This window comes from Carassius gibelio, chromosome A5 (genome assembly GCF_023724105.1).
Source record: "Carassius gibelio isolate Cgi1373 ecotype wild population from Czech Republic chromosome A5, carGib1.2-hapl.c, whole genome shotgun sequence".
Taxonomy (NCBI): Eukaryota; Metazoa; Chordata; class Actinopteri; order Cypriniformes; family Cyprinidae; genus Carassius; species Carassius gibelio.
The window spans coordinates 16816991-16831768 of record NC_068375.1 but is presented as its reverse complement, the minus strand read 5'-3'; the positions used below and the strand labels follow the sequence as shown (position 1 = coordinate 16831768).

The window sequence follows — 14778 nt, the reverse complement described above, 5'->3', positions numbered from 1 at the left end:
CTTCACCAGGGAAAGTATGCTTGACTATTATTATTTTTTCTCATTCTGCTGATTCTGGTTTCCAAGCATTCGGTCTAATATCTCCTTTTGCGTTTCACTGAAGACCGAAACTAAAACGGGTTTGGAACGAGTAAATAATTACAGAGCTTTAATTTTATGTGAACTGTCCCTTTAAGACGCCGGTGCCTCTGCCCTCCCAGAGAAATACAGTAAACTGAACTTGCTGCATGGCTGGCATATCGATTATTTTATCATTAACGACAACATCCCATATACAATTACACAAACACATGTAGCTCTATGAATAAAAATGTTCTTAAGTCTGCAAAAAAATAAAATAATAATAAAATAAAATAGCAGCAAATCTAAATATGAAAAATAATCAAGAGGTCATAAAAAGATTAATTCATACCAATAGCTCCATATTCCGGCTGCTGATTTAAATGGTTTGCCGATTCCATGGGCTAAGACTGACTGACATGCTCAACAAGAAAAACTGTAATAGCGTCACTGTTCAGCAGTTTGGAGAATCACATGCAAACAATTTGACTCTGTGAAAACACACTACAATAGGCTGGTGCATTCTCAAGAGCTTGCAGTGTGCAGCACATTTGGGCACCGGTGGAACTGTTATAAATAGTCAGGTCATTGTACTCTTAAGAACAGCGGTTTACTGTTTATTGTAGAATACTATACAGTGGAAACAGTAGGCCTAGAAAAAAATCAGGAGCTTCAATACTGGAGGGATAAACCACCATATCACCAGTTTAATAAATATGTAACAAAAAAGTACATTTAGTTAGTAATTCTTTGTTTGCTACGCGGTTTAATTAATATTAAGGACACTTTTTTTTCTTTTTTTAACAATTTACCATTGAGCACTGGCTTAATGCAGTTGATATAATTCAGGCATACTGCTTTTTTTCTAAGTTGAAGTACTCTGGGAATGAAAGAGAAAATGTAATTCGATAAAAAATATCTAAATACTCTTTTATTTTAATGATTCTTTTTTTATCTGTTTGTTTATAGACATTGTTGGCTTGAGTGAATATTGAACTGAAGCAAAGCAATATTGCCTCCTAGCGACAGTACAAGTCTAACACAATTGTAGTTAAAGTTAAAGGGATATTTCACCTTCACCTTCATTGTTTTTTTTTTTTTTTTTTTTTTTTTTTGAAAACTATCCCTTTGTCTTTCTAAATGGAGACATTCCTTAGCTTAGTTCTGGCTACAAATTCGTCCCCAAAATATGGTTAAGCAGGCATACACATAATCATCACAATTACTCTCTTTAGCAAGGGAAGTGGTTTATGATGGCTGAATTTCTTTTTCGGTTTATTAATGTCTGCATGTAACTTGTGATATTTAACCAGTGTTAAACAGTCTTTTGAGCTTGACAGATAAATAATAAAGCAAACAAAGGTGATCTGAAGTAAGTTTGTCGCGATGTACTGTATTTTCTGCGGGTAGATGAATGATGCTAAACTGTTTTGAATCGGTTCCAAATTACTCAGTAGTTTATAATATTTTATCTAATCATTCTTGTTGATACTTACTTTGCAGTATTTAAAGATACTAGTGAAGGTCAAGATGATACATGATACATCCATTTATATTACATTTTAATCAATTTTCTGTCATTGTCATGTTTCGTAAGAGACATTTTTGTTTTTAAGCTATAGACTCGGGTGCATCCTCGCTTGTATAAACCATTTTATTTATTTTTATTCCAAACCTTATTTAGTTAGTTCATTAATGTTCAGCATCTTCAAGTATGATTTGTGCTATCAGTCCTATCAACATTAGTTAGAAAATGTGGCACAGCTGTCAAGAGACCAGTCAGAGGCAAAGAAAAACCAAGATAAAGCCATTAGAGGTTTGAAATGGCATAGATGTTTCTAAACCTCTTTATCTAAGTAAACCAAAGAAGAAACATATCATGCATTACAGTATGTGAGCTGTTACCCAAAATAATTAAAACACTATCTAAAAAAATATCAACAGAAAACTTGACAAGTCAAATGGAGTTTCTGAGCTGAACCTGATGATGATTAATAAACCAAAAATCATTATACTAATAAAAACTAGGATAATTCTTGGCTGAAATGTTGGCCTTCTTTTTACATTTTAGTCGAGTCTTTGCTGCAACCAAGTCCTCATGCTCTCTAGATTCCTGGAGAGCCACATAATGTTCTTCTCCACGTTTTCTGTGGCCACCTGTATGACACGCAGCTGAGATACCTGCTCTGTGATGGACTTGAAGAAATCCTCAACCTTGACACAAAAAGAACAGAAGCAATGCTTTAAATCAAAACAGATGATCATTCCTTCTAAACAACAAATGAACAACCCACCTCTCTCAACTCCTCTGTGGATGAGAACTGAGTCACAGTGCCAACAATTATCTCTCTGATTCCAAAGGATCCCAGTGGAAACCTTTGATAATGAGACATGAATATTCATGGTAATAAACATATCACAGCTAGGGTTACATTACACCTTTCTAACATACATATATAGCAGTGGATTGCACCTACTTTTCTACTAGTTCATCCCAATGTTTCGTCACAAAATCCCATGCTAGAAAATGACCCACTGGATTTCTGGCCACCAAATATATGAGACTGGGTAAATTTTGTGTTTTTATTAGAGTTCCATCCATTCCAAGCTGTAATAATCTACAGGAAAGATGGAGACATACAAGGCATTGCATAATATTAACCTCATTAAGATTTAAATTTGCATTCTTGTGTTCGAACTCACAGATAATAAAGGCTGGAATCAAGCATTGCATTTATCATATTTAGAAATTCTGTATTTCATCTTCTATCTGTGTATTTTATATATAACAAAAGATCTTTACATAAGTATCTTATACTCACAGAAATCAAAATACATTAAAACAGTAATATCATGAAATATTATTACAATTTGAAATCTTATTACAATTTATTTCTGATTGCAAAGCTGAATTTTCAGCAGACATTTGATTACTCACAATTCTTTAGAAAGCATTTTTATATGCGTTGAGATATATGAGATATTTTGAGTTGCTGCTCAAACTTTTCTTATTATTATCAGTTGTGCTACTTATTTTTGTGATGATTTTTTCATAAAGTTCAAAATGACAGGATTTTTGAACAGAACAGAACATTGTAACATTATAAATGTTTTTAAAGTCTGTGTAAAGCAATATTAAATGTGTTCTGAGTTTGTCACACTACAGAAAAAATGTGTTACTAATCACCCAGCCAAATTTGAATGATAAAAAATGGCAAATAAATAAAATAAGTTATAAAAATATAGAAAAAAATAAGCAGTCATTTCCTTGATGAAGACATAGCTAGCAAACTGTAGGCTGTAGTAACCAAAGGTAATGACAGAAATTCGTGAATGGGCAGGTGAACCACATATGCTAATGTTCTCTTTTTCCCCTTCAGGAATTGAGCTGCGTCGAATGCTATTGGGAATGCCCTCTGCGTGACCATGCTCTGAATCACATGTGTAATCTGCCCAATGTTACACAAACATAATCGACTCCATCATGCCCAAGGCAAAAGAAAAGATAAGGTCTTCCTCTTTGATGCCCTGCTTGTGCCTTCTGGCCTGTTTGGCGATGCTGTCAACTCAGTCGTCGACAGGTACCAGGAGGCCCGTAAACAAGCGGTGGCGTTTCAGTGGTTCCTCCCTCGCTGCTCTCTAGCTCCAGGGTTTGGTGGGCAGGAGCAGCCTCCTCTGTGTACCAGCTCCGCGTACAGAGAAGCTCAAAAACAGAGCATTGCCGCCAATGCTCATATAGAGAGGCTCAAAAACTGAGTGTTGCTGCCATGCTCCCCCACTCCGGGACCGGAGGCCGAAGCAATGCTCTGGGCCGGGGACTTCCCAGTCTAAGCTGGATCTGAGGACTCGGTCAGGACTTCAGAGGGTGGCCCCCACTGGGGTAGAGCTGCATGTCTCACCTCAGTGCCCTCTGGAAATCGATCTGCCAACCCTGCCAGAGTTCCAGGGGACAGCAGCTTCCAGCAAGCGTTGCTCTCAGCTTCTCCCGCCCTAGAGGCTTGCCGCCCCTTAGTGGGGTCTGTTAAACAAGGCTATCGTCCACCGACGAGATTCAACAGGGTTATTCCGACGCTGGTCGGACCCGGCAGGCTCTGGTTATGGCACAGGAAGTGAACACCCTTTTCAATTAAATTAAATTAAATTTAATTAAATTCAAGTATATTTTTATAGAGCTTTTTACGAAACAAATCATTACACAGCAACTTTACGTTTCAGAAAATTATGTTTCTACAATATTTAGGGAAGGAGACCATCGAGGTGGTCCCTACTCAAGACAGGGAATCCAGGTTTTACAGGCGGTTTGTCACGATAGATCTCAAAGATGCATACACCATGTCTCCATCCTTCCCCAACACAGGAAGTTTCTGAGGTTTTCTTTTGGGTGTGAAGCATACCAATATTGAATACTTCCATTCAGACTTGCATTCTCAACCCGAACGTTTACGAAGTGTGTGGATGCTGCTCTGGCTCTACTGCAACTGCAGGGCATCCGCATACTAAACTATATAGATGATTGGTTGATTTTAGCTCAATCAGAGCACATGACAGTTGGACATGTCATTCTTGCCCATATGGGGGAGCTAGGTTTGAGACTAAACGCAAAGAAAAGTGTACTTTCTCCATTACAGAGGACAACTTATCTAGGCATAGTGTGGGATTCAACCACGATGCAGGCATGTCTGTCCCCTGCTCGTATTGACTCGATCCTCACGTCAGTCAAGAGAGTCAGAGAAGACCAGTCACTCACTGTCAAGCAGTTTCAGAGATTGCTGTGTCTGATGGCAGCTGCGTCCAACATGATACCTTTTGGCCTGCTTCTCCTCATTGTGCAGAGACTGCCAGCTTGATCCAGCTAACTGCCCAGTTGTTACAGTTCTGGAGTTTCTACAAGCCAGGTTCTCTACAGGGTTGACCCACTCCACCTTAAAAGTTTATGCGGCTGCCATTGTTGCCTACCATGTCCCCCTCGTTGGCCAGTCAGAGGGCAGAAATCCCCTAGTGACACGTTTCCTCTGCGGTGCGCTGAGGCTGAGGCCCCCAAGACAATCCCGAGTTCCCCCCTGGGACATGGTTGTGGTGTTAGAGGTTCTCTGTAAAGCTCCATTCGAGCTGATTCAGGAGATATCAGATCATCATCTGACTATAGACGGTTTCATCGGGCGCACGCGCCTGGACCTAAGTTAACTTCCGGTCTGTGTTGTGTATATCGGTCTGGCTGCTGTGCCTTCTACAAACGCAGTAAAAGTCAAGGTGATGATTAGACTGAAGTTGGGCTCAGGTGGTTGTGCTGTGGGATGTGTTTCCCATTCATTTATTTATTTTTGGAGACTCGCTACGATTTTAAAACTGATCGATTTTCAAAAAGGCTTCGTTGAATAAACATGAGTAACGTTACGTACTTCACGTTTAATAATAATTCCTTACATTTATATGTTTAAATATCAAAATGAGGCACGGGTGTTTTTATATCACTGTTTCTGAAGGAAGACTTGCATGTTATATGCCTGATAACGCAGCATTTGTGAGCGTAGCTCTGCTTTGTTTACAGCTGTTACTGGGGAAACCTCTTTTTCTCGCGCTTTATTCATCTCCTGCTCGGAAATAATTAATTTTCATTTTCATTAAGTCCACCTGATTTACGCAGCAAACATATTTTGTTTGTCATCAAAAAATATATCTACTCTAGAGGGACTTTGCTGTTGTTATTGATTCTATTTGGAAGTCTACCGAAAGTTAAGTTAGGGCCACAAAAGTGCGCATGCACAGTAACGTTTGTTTATGTTGTTGCCGTTGAAGCCTTCTATAAAGACAGGCTTCCTGTTTGCGATTACTTCTCTGAAGAGAGTTGGAGACCTTCAGTCCCTCTCAGTGGCCCCTACTTATCTTAACTTTGTGTCCGGCATGGCCAAAGCATTTCTACACCCTCGAGCGGGTTCTGTTCCAAAGGTTCCCTCTGTCACACCACAACCGATAGTGCTGCAGGCCTTCTGCCCTCCTCCCTTCCAGGAGCCCGACCAGAAAAAGTTTAACTGTATGTGTCCAGTTCGAGTGCTGGACACATACGTCCACAGAGCTGTGGAGAAGGACTGACCAACTGCTCATGTGCCATGGTCCTCCCAAGAGGTGTCTCCCTGCAACTAAGTAGACACTCAGCTGGTGGATAGTTGAGGCTATTAACCTGGCCTACGAGTCCTCTGACCTCCCCTCACCGATGCGAGTCAAGGCCCACTCCACACGGGGTATGGTGGCCTCCAAGGCCTTGGGAAAGTCCACACCGTCCATCTTTGTGAGGTTCTTTGGCCTACATATGTGAGCCACTCCGGGCTCTTCTGTTCTCTTGCCTTAGCCGTGCTCTTCGTATACACACTAGGCCCTGCCAGGAAGTCTGGCAGCGTGGGCACCTCGTTCCCCATAGCGTTCGACGCAGCTCGAGTTCCTGAAGAGGAATATCTCAGGTTACGTATATAACCATGGTTCCTTGAGGGAACGAGATGCTGCATCTCAAAGCCATACTTCCGGCACCCCTGCCAGTGCTTGCTTCATTCCTTGAGGCTAACCTCGGCACTTCTGCACATGCTTTTAAGCTTCCTGGTCGATGACGTCACCCGCCTATGACGTCTTGCCTTTCGATTGGCCTGATTACACATGTGATTCAGATCGTGGTCACGCAGAGGGCATTCCCCATAGAGTTCGACGCAGTGTCTCATTCCCTCGAGGAACCTTGGTTACATACGTAACCTGAGACGTTATTATAGTGTTAGGGGAGTGGCTATGATCAGTGGCTCCACTGAGTCATTAAAACATGATTTCAGCGCAGCTCAAAAAATCCTGAACACAAAAAAATGGTGAAAAACTGTTTAACGGTTTAACTCCAAAATAAAGTACTACATAGATCAGAATCTTTGTAACATGTTTTCAGCAATATATTTCTAACATTGTGTTCAGAAACAATTCTTTGAATTGTCTTTTCACAGACTTTAATGTCACCTTTGATCAGTTTAATGCCATGTTGCTGAATAAACAATAATTTTTTTCAGAAAAATCTTACTGACCCCTTACTGTTGTATAATTATACATACGGACTTTCACTGTGTTGCTAACAATGTACCTTGATAGTTTTTCAGAGTCCTTGCTGCTTGCTAAAGCTGAGAGAAATTTGCTTTTCTCTGTCTCACACATGGAGAGACCATACTTTTCCAGAAGGTAGGCCCAACCGCTGTCATCCTGAGCTCCAACCATGTACACCGTCTCAGACACATCAGTGGGTAAGCTATATAGTTTATAAAGCACCATAACATTTCAAAATGATGAAAATGTATATTGGAGGGTGTTACTGCAGAAATAAATACTGTGTTGCTTAGTCACCTGATTGTACCATTGGATTCCACCCAGCTATTATAGAGCTTCTTAGCCTTTTCCAAACAAGGTGGATAATCTAAATCACATGCAAGGGAAAGAACCTCTTCACGCAGTCTCCGGTCTGAGACCATCCCATCATCGCTCCATGACTGCTTGTCAATCACATCTCTGAAATACTGTAAAATGTAGGTCTACAGGGGGGAAAAAAACAGACATAAAGTGGCTACATGGACATATGAGATGAAATAGACCCAGACAAGAAATCTCAGAAAATTCAATACTCAATGGGGATGGGGTCTACAAGCAGCCTTAATGAAGCCTTACTGAAATGAAAGACTCTTTGACTGGTTTTTCTGGAGGAATAAGGACAGTAAATTCAATTAGACTACAGGAAATGTTTGTGTCATACCTTCAGATTATGAGTAATGTCTGCTATGTTTCTCTTCTCTATCAGCTTGTAGAATGATTGTAGATAGCCAAGCCCTTGCAGGAGAGGAACATTGTGGGTCTCAGACTTCAAGTAACCGATCAAATCTAAAGCTCTGTTTAGTGACAGTCGTCCTGCACTGTTTAATACATAACAAAAAAGTAACATTACAAATGAGCTCCCAGGATAATACAGTTACGCTCATTTTGCTTGTTAATATAGAATTTCCTGTTTTCTCAGTGTGCTCAGATATGCTTTATGATCTCAGATGCATTCATGAGAGCTGAACATGAACTCACGTGACCAGCTGGAAGGCGTTATGAATGAGGCTGGCTCTGTCCTTAAAGCTCAGAGCAGTATGGTTTACTCTCAGCAGCTCTGTCAGGGCGTTCCAGCCTTCCTCATCATAATGGATAATATAATATCCATTCATGTCACTGTTGAGCTTCACCCAGTCAACTTCCTCATCCAGCGTCAACACATCTGGGTTTGAGAGATTGGTATATGTACAGTAAAGTGTAGAAACAGTACATGTGTTGGGGGAAACTGGGGCTAGTTGTCAGATGTCTTATGCCAGTTAATATTCCCAGGAGGAAAGATATTTTTTACACTATATTGGTTGGTAAGGTTATTATTAAATACAAATAGAACAAGAGCTATTAGAAACAGTTTGTTAATAGGAGGCATTCCATTAATATAAAGCTGAAATAAAACAAAATAAAAACAGTAGATGAAAAATAGAAATGTTGCCTTGACAACCACTTAATTTTTGACTGGAAAACTAAAACTGAAAAATGAATTAATTAATGAAGTAACCTAAATATATATATATATATATATATATATATATATATATATATATATATATATATATATATATATATATTTTTTTTTTTTACAAAAGAGCATGTAACAACATTACTATATATATATTAGTAATGTTGTTATGTGCTTTGGAAATGATATATATTTGTATATATATACACAAACGCACACACACACACACACACTAAACCATTTAAAAAAATTGCTGATTAAAACTATAACTGAACTATAAAAATAAAAGCTAGATATTAATAAAATAATAGATATAAGAGAATATAAATAATAACAAAATAAAACTGTACTCTAGGTAAGTTGTCACAATGGGACCTGCCTTAAAAAAAAAAAAAAAACGATTGGCTTTTCAGCTCAATGTAAACACTAAAACAATTATTATTAGTAGTAGTATTTAATTATTCATAATCAAAATATAAATGTAAGAGGTAACATTAAAAAACCCCAAAACCATTGTCCTGAGAACATTTAAGAAGATTTTTAACTCTGATTGAAAACCAACACACTAAACTGTTGGAGAAAACACATTTTTGTAATAAGGCTTTAGAATTAAAACCTTATGAGATATAAACCTTGAGACAACTTCCTTGTGTGACAGCTATCCTTGGTTGCCTCTAAATACAGCGAATAAATGTGTGAATGTTTTTTTTTTTTGTCAGATATTACCTGATTTTGTGGTCAGTATGTGCTTCTTCTCATAGTCAGAGTGGCTTGTTTTATATGACAAAGGGATGTGCCACAGGTAGCTATGGAAAATATGATTATTTTTATTTCTGTTATGAAGAGTCTTATCAGTCATATTTTTACGGCTCTTAAAATCATAGTATAACTATAAAACATAAAAGACAGAATGAACTACAGAATCAAACAATGAACCCATGTGATTTTGTAGTGTGTTACCCTTCTTGAAGTGAATGCCATGAGGGATCATCAGGCAGGACTATCTTTAAGAAGCGCTCTTGCCCAATATACAGTTTCCTTTCTTTCCACTTCACAGTGATCAGCGGTATGCCCTTTTGTAGAGTCCACGTATACATCATTTCCTTCAGGTCTATATGCTCCCCAGCAAAATGATACTACAATGCAAAGAGTTACACAAGGAGATATTCAGAATGTTAAACATCTCCTTCAAAGTGCAAGAAAACATCTTGAAGAATGCCGTTCATTATCTGTATTCTGAGTGCTGTGAATTATAAATAGCAAAAATCGAATATTTCATTCATGATGTGACATCTTTACCGCATTTTTAGTGGCTTGTGTACTGCTGTAACAGTATTCTCCTGCTGTAAATTCCTCTTCTGAACATGTCTGCAGAGAGTGAAGTGAGCATGAGTTTTCATTTGATGCTGAATTATAAATGTATGACAGAAAAGGGCAGCAGATGAAGTGACATACTTTAATAAGGCTATCCCACAGGTCTTCATTTCTGGCATTGCTGTAGCTGAACCTACGAAGGTACCGAATTATGCCGCTCTGAAAGCCTTCGTTTGTCAAGAAATTCCTCAGCATATGGAGAATACATGCTCCCTAAAGTATTCAGTAACAAAGTAGATGAATGCGAGTAAACAAAATAATTCAGAAAGGGGATTTTTTTTTTTTTTTTACATTGCTTGCGTGTTTTCCCACCTTGTCATATGACACTGTATCAAACATTTCCTCTATCTGAGTAGGGTTCTCAGCTAAACTGGAAATTGGCCTGGAAGAATTTAAAGAATCCCGTCCAATAGCTCCGAAACAGGTGTCCAGGAAGTGGTCCTCCTAAAATGCAAAAGGAAGCCTCATGTGAGACCCTATTCAAAACTAGTTTGCCAATAGAAGTATTGGTGTGAGTATGGTATGTATGTATTTATTCAATTCACTTTGGCCAGTTGCACCATCCTGATATCATTTGCTGTTATTTATAGCAACACTGTACATCATTACCCTTGAAACAGGCGCTACTTATCATCATAACAAAATAAGCCACTTCATATGGGTCTTAATCACCCTTCAGGGTTTACAACTGAGTGCTTAACATCACACAACTTCCATTATAGAGATAGAGAGATCTTAAGCTTGAACATACAACTTTAAGCTCTGGATATACTGCCTCAAGTGAGACAAATTCCATATATCTGGCAAAGCCTTCATTCAGCCATAAGTCATTCCACCACTCCATCGTCACCAGGTTTCCAAACCACTGGGAAAAAACAACAACAACAAAAAAAAAAATGCAGAAATGTGACTTTCAATGTCAATGGCATTCAATAGCACTGTACTGCTGTAATTCATTGGTTTAACTTATTATATATGAGACTGAGAATTTGTTTGATAAAACCTGATGGGCCAGCTCATGTCCTATCACCATGGTAACCCAGAGCTTATCGGAGGCTGAGGAGATGTCAGGGTCATACAGAAGAGACGTCTCCCGATAAGTAGTCAAGCCCCAGTTTTCCATAGCTCCTGCCTGGAAATCTGGAACCGCTATCAGATCTGGAACATATCATAAAATAAACAACAGAATAAAAATCCAAAGGCACATCGTATAACTTATGAATTGAAACACCAGAAGGAAAGGTAAGGGACAAACAAGATGCACTCACCCAGTTTTGGCAGCGGATAAAGTATGTTGAAATATTGTTCATAAAACTCCAAAAGCCTCAAAGCAGCCTCAAGAGCATAGCGCGTCTGATGCCATTTCTCTGGAACTGCATAAATAGAAATCTTTGGGAGAAAAAAACCCCCAGCTCATTCAAGATGCATTTCTCATCCGAGAGCCTGTGATGAAAACTTTTCTGCTTCATGCTGCCTAACCCTCTCTTAGCTCTAGCTACTTACATTAATTCCGGTTGCAGTCATCCCACTGACAGATCTGAAGTCACAGACAATGAAAGCCAACAGGTACGAGCTCATCTTCACACTCACTTCAAACTGGTCCTCAAACAGACCGTTGCCAATTTCCACAGTTTGTTCCTATAAAATAAATATTTTCAGCATTTGAAAATGTTAGACCATGCTTTGAGTGTTTGATAAATAATTTTTCTAAATTGTTTCATAAAAAAAAATATACCTATTATTATATTAACTATTATTATTGATAATAATAATAATAATTTTCAAATAATTTAGATTTTACAAGTGGGTCTACATTTAGACAGTGTATAAATATACAATTGTCAAAACTTAAAATGATTCCATTTTTTATATATATATTTGTTAAATATATTTTTACAAATTGTTTTACAAGTGATTTAGCTTTCCAAGGTATAATTTATTATTATTAATTTGTAAAATAATAATTTATATTAACTTATTAATATAAAAAACTAAGTAAATTTGGTTTTACAAATAGGCCTCTACATTGATAAATTAAATTAAAAAAAAAATGTTATCCCATTTTTGTTCGATGTTCCATGTATTTGTTATATATTTGTTTCCAGTCAAAGTAAATTTGATTTACATTTGATAAAGTAGACATAAAGTGACCTTACTAATGGCATGTTGGACAAAGCTATATGTGACGGGTCCCTTCTTATTCTGACAGTGTAATTAGCTTTGAAAATGGGCTCATCGAAGCATGGCAATGCCATTCGGGCAGATGTAGGCTCAAAGTGGGTGGAAGCCAGGAACCTTTAGGGGAAAAAATTTAGATCGATTATTTAGAAATGATTTGAAATCTATTCTGTGTTATGTTTTTGCGTGTATGATTTATGTAATGTTAGATTTCTAAAATTTTCACTATACCTTGTCTCTCCTTCTTTTGTCTTATATGTACTCTTATAAAATCCATAGAAGCCGTCACTTAATGGTGCACCAAATTCCAAATACAGAAAGTATTTTTCCCCAGAGGTCAGAATCTTTGGGGAGAAGATGGCGATCTGTTCATGTGCAGGATATTCCAGCACCGAGAGCACTTTGTCTGACAGATGGGCCTCGTGCTCGTCCAGAACAGTGGCGGTGAAGATCCTGAGGTTCTTGCTGTGTAGCACCACCCAGTTTGTGTTGTTTTTAACATCAATTTCTATCTTCACAGATCCATTGAACCTCAGGCTGGTGAGATTGGGATGAATCAGAAGATGATAATGAACAGGCACTATGTAGTTTGGCAGGCGCACTTTACTCCAAGGAAAAGGAAGGCCATTTGTCGACAGGTTTTCACCAGAAGGACTATTGCTGTCAGAAGACTGGACACAAAGCTGTGCCTCCAGAAAGAGCAGGATTACAAGCAAGAGATGCATAATGAAAGTTTTTGGTGTTTTGGTGTTGATGATTTTGATGGATCACTTTAGCATTTTAGAATGGTTAGAAATTGTCACCGTATCCTGTGAAGAGAAATGCAAAGTTGACGCTCACATGGTATATAAATAATTGTAGTAACTGTTTCTTTGTTTTTACTGCACTTAATACCAATAAATCCTTCTTCATTTGTGGTGGCAAGTCATGTCCCTTTGCAACAGTTGAAATAAACTAGAAATACCAAATTGTTTTAAAAAATATATATATATTTTTTATTTTAAGAAAAAAGGACTGTACCCCAACTTTATGTCTGTTGTGTTACAAAAATGGAATAAATGGAATAAAAAAGTCCACGTCTCGCAATTCTGACTTTTTATCTCGCAATTGTTTTTTTGCTTTGTTTCTGCCATGAAAAAGAACGTTTAGGAAAAGTTAACAGTCACTCTTCTTTCTTCTCAGAATTCTCAGTTTCGATGTCCAGTTCTGACTTGTTCTAAGAATTGCAAGAAAAAAGTCAAAATTCCATGCATGCATGGTAAGTTTAGTCTTTCTAATTCATTTTCATACATTTCTGACAATTTCATGTGTAGCACTTACTTAGAATCACTGGTTACACTGCTTAATATTTCCAGAATTTTCTGTGATCTTGAAACTATCATGATGGCAGCCCTGGGCCCTATTTTAGAAAAGTCTTTATTTCTGCAAATTATTTTGCACCATTGCTAATAGGCATAAGCACAAGTCTTTGACTTAAAATTTTAAATCTAAAAGCCCATAAACTATATCATTTGACTATAGTCTATTAAACTGATTTTAAATACATTATTTAAAAACAAATAAAAACAAAAACATATCCTGCCTCTCGTTTGCCATTCTTAACTGAAGAATCACCTATATAATCTTTACTTTGCATTTCACACTGTAGACTTTCTAGCACGATCGAATGATCAAAATGCTAATTCAAATAAAAGACAACAAACTAGTTATCTTAAAATGACATGCATGGCAACACAGAGCAGTGCTGAGCGACCGTTCTCTGTAATGTGAGCCTGCTCACGTTAATACACTGACATCTGCTGTGATGCAGTAGCAGCTCTCTAGCTCTATTCTGGCGTTTGTTTGTGTTACTGTGATGTGGTCTCTGTAAAGTAGGACAAGCATCTACTAACAACATTATTGAAGAACACACTCTTTTTAACAGTTCAGTAATGTGTCTTTACCTGAAATTCAGCTGGATCATTGTGTCGGCTGCTTTCATTTTCTCTTTCATTTGTCCTGCCCACAGTTTCCTGGTTTGCAGCAGTGTCTGCTGAGCATGTGCTGCTGTCTGGCTGTGTCGCTGTGTTCAAATGACAGCACAGAGGAGCTCGAGCCACCGGAGAGAGCAGTGACCTACAACAACATGTCCAAACACTCAGTACATGTCCGAGTAGTAAACATGCCATGTGTCATGTACTGTAACAGAACAAAAACAATGAAGCTCTCTGTTGTTTTGACTTTTATATGATAGTAGACATAAATCAGCAAGCCCTGCTATAATTTCAATTGCGGCTAATTTATAGGTTTAATGTATTATGCAAATAGAGATTGCTAAATATGTTATTAATTGTACTAGCTTCCCTATGAACTCTACAACTCGTATCAAACTTTTCCATTATTATTTATTATGTCTTGAACCTGACTTGCTAAAAAAATGGCCAATGTCCAGCGGTTGCTGCTACTTTTGTTTCATGTAAAAGACTTTTAGTAAAGCTCAAGAATCTTTATCCAATACCTGATCAAAACATTCTTTGAAAGTGCAGTTTTATTTCATCCAGATGTACAGAGCAGCAGGTACAGCCGTTGGTATTGATATGATCAGTCTCTCACCACAGAAGAAA

General features: G+C 37.9%; 1 protein-coding gene across 1 annotated transcript; it reads right to left on the bottom strand.

Moving 5' to 3' along the window:
• Positions 1–664: 664 nt before the first annotated feature.
• On the bottom strand, positions 665–14273 carry LOC127998401 (endoplasmic reticulum aminopeptidase 2-like). Its single transcript, XM_052592107.1, has 19 exons — positions 14119–14273; positions 12407–12984; positions 12154–12292; positions 11501–11635; positions 11266–11386; positions 11001–11155; positions 10749–10862; positions 10310–10441; positions 10079–10210; positions 9923–9991; positions 9584–9759; positions 9350–9429; positions 8146–8329; positions 7829–7985; positions 7426–7610; positions 7169–7330; positions 2538–2678; positions 2355–2436; positions 665–2274 (listed from the first exon to the last, which is right to left on the bottom strand). Exons 2-19 carry the CDS (start codon positions 12898–12900, stop codon positions 2128–2130), a joined length of 2805 nt encoding a protein of 934 aa, XP_052448067.1. The 5' UTR covers positions 12901–12984; positions 14119–14273; the 3' UTR covers positions 665–2127.
• Between the last annotated feature and the right edge of the window lie 505 nt (positions 14274–14778).

What these genes read in the sequence shown, in the direction of transcription:
- LOC127998401 (XM_052592107.1), bottom strand. Translation starts at nt 12,900, where the DNA reads ATGCATCTCTTGCTTGTAATCCTGCTCTTTCTGGAGGCACAGCTTTGT. An exon ending in ATACAGTGTCATATGACAAG is followed by an intron (nt 10,211 to 10,309) that starts GTGGGAAAACAC and finishes TGAATACTTTAG; the next exon opens with GGAGCATGTATTCTCCATAT. An exon ending in AACGCCTTCCAGCTGGTCAC is followed by an intron (nt 7,986 to 8,145) that starts GTGAGTTCATGT and finishes TGTATTAAACAG; the next exon opens with TGCAGGACGACTGTCACTAA.